General features: G+C 49.1%; 1 protein-coding gene across 1 annotated transcript; it reads left to right on the forward strand.

Annotated features, from left to right (window-relative positions):
* The first annotated feature begins 554 nt into the window (after positions 1 to 554).
* Positions 555 to 2,096, forward strand: LOC139446439 (circumsporozoite protein-like). Its single transcript, XM_071227762.1, has 3 exons — positions 555 to 755; positions 1,087 to 1,278; positions 1,899 to 2,096. The coding sequence occupies exons 1-3, from the start codon at positions 555 to 557 to the stop codon at positions 2,094 to 2,096; spliced, it is 591 nt and encodes a 196-aa protein (XP_071083863.1).
* Positions 2,097 to 3,849: the final 1,753 nt, after the last annotated feature.

The raw sequence follows: 3,849 nt of genomic DNA on the forward strand, positions 1-3,849 counted from the left end.
AAGATGGAGGTTAGTTGGGTGGAGGTAAGGAGAAGACGGAGGTCACTCGGCTTGAGGTAAAGAGAAGATGGAGGTCAGTTTGGTGGAGGTAGGAAAGAAGATGGAGGTCAGTTGGGTAGAGGTAAAGAGGAAGATGGAGGTCAGTTGGGTGGAGGTAGAGAGAAGATGGAGGTCAGTTGGGTGGAGGTAAAGAGAAGATGGAGAAGAGTTGGGTGGAGGTAGGAAAGAAGATGGAGGTCAGTTGGGTGGAGGTAAAGAGAAAGATGGAGGTCAGTTGGGTGGAGGTAAAGAGAAGATGGAGGTCACTCGGCTTGAGGTAAAGAGAAGATGGAGGTCAGTTGGGTGGAGGTAAAGAGAAGATGGAGGTCATTTGGGTGGAGGTAAAGAGGAGAAAGGAGGTCAGTTGGGTGGCGGTAAAGAAAAGATGGAGGTCACTCGGCTTGAGGTAAAGAGAAGATGGAGGTCAATCGGCTGGAGGTAGGAGAGAAAATGGAGTACAGTTATGTGGAGGTAAAGAGAAAGATGGAGGTCAGTCGAGTGGAGGTAAAGAGAAGATGGAGGTCAGTCGGGTAGAGGTAAAGAGGAAGATGGAGGTTAGTTGGGTGGAGGTAAAAGAAAATGGAGGTCAGTCGGCTGGAGGTAAAGAGGAAGATGGGGGTCAGTTAGATGGAGGTAAAGAGGAAGATGAAGGTGAGTTGGGTTTAGGTAAAGAGAAGGTGGAGGTCAGTCGGCTGGAGGTAAAGAGGAAGATGGAGGTCAGTTGGGTTTAGGTAAAGAGAAGGTGGAGGTCAGTCGGCTAGAGGTAAAGAGGAAGATGGGGGTCAGTTAGATGGAGGTAAAGAGGAAGATGGAGGTTAGTTGGGTTTAGGTAAAGAGAAGGTGGAGGTCAGTCGGCTGGAGGTAAAGAGGAAGATGGAGGTCAGTTGGGTGGAGGTAAAGAGAAAGATGGAGGTTAGTTGGGTGGAGGTAGGGGAGAAGATGTACGTTAGTTGGGTGGAGGTAAAGAGAAGATGGAGGTCAGTTAGATGGAGGTAAAGAGGAAGATGGAGTTGAGTTGGGTGGAGGTAAAGAGAACATGGAGGTCAGTCGGCTGGAGGCAAAGAGGAAGATGGGGTCAGTCGACTGGAGGTAAAGAGGAAGATGGAGGTCAGTCGGCTGCAGGTTAAGAGGAGAAAGGAGGTCAGTTTGGTGGAGGTAAAGAGGAAGATGGAGGTCAGTCGGCTGGAGGTAGAGTGGAGAAAGGAGGTCAGTTGGATGGAGATAAAGAGGAAGATGGAGGTTAGTTGGGTGGAGGTAAAGAGAAGATGGAGGTCAGTCGGGTGGTGGCAAAGAGGAAGTTGGAGATCAGTTGGGTGGAGGTAAAGAGAAGATGGAGGTCAGTCGGCTGGAGGTAAAGAGAAGATCAGGTCAGTCGGCTGGAGGTAAAGAGAAGATGGAGTTTAGTTGGGTGGAGTTATGAGAGAAGATGGAGGCCAGTTTGGTGGAGGTAAAGAGAAGATGGAGTTTAGTTGGGTGGAGTTATGAGAGAAGATGGAGGTCAGTTTGGTGGAGGTAAAGAGAAGATGGAGGTCATTTGGGTGGAGGTAAAGAGAAGATGGAAGTTAGTTGGGTGGAGGTAAAAAGGAAGATGGAGGTCAGTCGGCTGGAGGTAGGAGAGAAAATGGAGGTCAGTTGGGTGGAGGTAAATAGAAGATGGAGGTCAGTCGGCTGGAGGTAAAGAGAAGATGAAGGTATGTTGGGTGGAGGTAAAGAGGAAGATGGAGGTTAGTTGGGCGGAGGTAGGAGAGAAGATGGAGGTTAGTTGGGCGGAGGTAAAGAGAAGATGGAGGTCAGTTAGATGGAGGTAAAGAGGAAGATGGAGTTGAGTTGGGTGGAGGTAAAGAGAACATGGAGGTCAGTTGGCTGGAGATAAAGAGGAAGATGGAGGTCAGTCGGCTGCAGGTAAAGAGGAGAAAGGAGGTCAGTTTGGTGGAGGTAAAGAGGAAGATGGAGGTCAGTCGGCTGGAGGTAGAGAGGAGAAAGGAGGTCAGTTGGGTGGAGGTAAAGACGAAGATGGAGGTCAGTTGGATGGAGGTAAAGAGGAAGATGGAAGTTAGTTGGGTGGAGGTAAATAGAAGATGGAGGTCGTTCGGGTGGTGGTAAAGAGGAAGTTGGAAGTTATTTGGGTGGAGGTAAAGAGAAGATGGAGGTCAGTCGGCTGGAGGTAAAGAGAAGATGAAGTCAGTCGGCTGGAGGTGAAGAGAAGATGGAGGTCCGTTGGCTGGGGGTAAAGAGGAAGATGGAGGTCAGTTGGCTGGAGGTAAAGTGGAAGATGAAGGTCAGTCGACTGGAGGTAAAGAGAAGATGGAGGTCAGTCGGGTGGAGGTAAGGAGAAGATGGTGGTCAGTTGGGTGGAGGGAAAGAGAAGATGGAGATCAGTTGGGTGGGGGTAAATAGAAGATGGAGGTCAGTCGGGTGGAGGTAAAGAGAAGATGGAGTTTAGTTGGGTGGAGTTATGAGAGACGATGGAGGTCAGTTTGGTGGAGGTAAAGAGAAGATGGAGTTTAGTTGGGTGGAGCTATGAGAGAAGATGGAGGTCAGTTGGGTGGAGGTAAATAGAAGATGGAGGTCAGTCGGGTGGAGGTAAAGAGAAGATGGAGTTTACTTGGGTGGAGTTATGAGAGAAGATGGAGGTCAGTTAGATGGAGGTAAAGAGGAAGATGGAGTTGAGTTGGGTGGAGGTAAAGAAAAGATGGAGGTCAGTTAGATGGAGGTAAAGAGGAAGATGGAGTTGAGTTGGGTGGAGGTAAAGAGAACATGGAGGTCAGTCGGCTGGAGGTAAAGAGGAAGATGGAGGTCAGTCGGCTGCAGGTTAAGAGGAGAAAGGAGGTCAGTTTGGTGGAGGTAAAGAGGAAGATGGAGGTCAGTCGGCTGGAGGTAGAGTGGAGAAAGGAGGTCAGTTAGATGGAGGTAAAGAGGAAGATGGAGGTTAGTTGGGTGGAGGTAAAGAGAAGATGGAGGTCAGTCGGGTGGTGGCAAAGAGGAAGTTGGAGGTCAGTTGGGTGGAGGTAAAGAGAAGATGGAGGTCAGTCGGCTGGAGGTAAAGAGAAGATCAGGTCAGTCGGCTGGAGGTAAAGAGAAGATGGAGGTCCGTTGGGTGGGGGTAAAGAGGAAGATGGAGGTCAGTTGGCTGGAGGTAAAGAGAAGATGGAGTTTAGTTGGGTGGAGTTATGAGAGAAGATGGATGTCAGTTTGGTGGAGGTAAAGAGAAGATGGAGGTCATTTGGGTGGAAGTAAAGAGAAGATGGAAGTTAGTTTGGTGGAGGTAAAGATGAAGATGGAGGTCAGTCGGCTGGAGGTAGGAGAGAAAATGGAGGTCAGTTGGGTGGAGGTAAATAGAAGATGCAGGTCAGTCGGCTGGAGGTAAAGAGAAGATGAAGGTATGTTGGGTGGAGGTAAAGAGGAAGATTGAGGTCAGTTGGGTGAAGGTAAAGAGGAAGATGGAGGTTAGTTGGGCGGAGGTAGGAGAGAAGATGGAGGTTAGTTGGGTGGGGGTAAAGAGAAGATGGAGGTCAGTCAGATGGAGGTAAAGAGGAAGATGGAGTTGAGTTGGGTGGAGCTATGAGAGAAGATGGAGGTCAGTTGGGTGGAGGTAAAGAGAAGATAGAGGTCAGTTGGCTGGAGGTAAAGAGAAGATGGAGTTTAGTTGGGTGGAGTTATGAGAGAAGATGGAGGTCAGTTTGGTGGAGGTAAAGAGAAGATGGAGTTTAGTTGGGTGGAGTTATGAGAGAAGATGGAGGTCAGTTGGGTGGAGGTAAAGAGAAGATGGTGGTTATTTGTCTGGAGGTAGGAAAGAAAATGGAGGTCAGT

The sequence above is a fragment of the Haliotis cracherodii genome, unplaced genomic scaffold (assembly GCF_022045235.1).
Source record: "Haliotis cracherodii isolate W230 unplaced genomic scaffold, xgHalCrac1.p SCAF_6, whole genome shotgun sequence".
Taxonomy (NCBI): Eukaryota; Metazoa; Mollusca; class Gastropoda; order Lepetellida; family Haliotidae; genus Haliotis; species Haliotis cracherodii.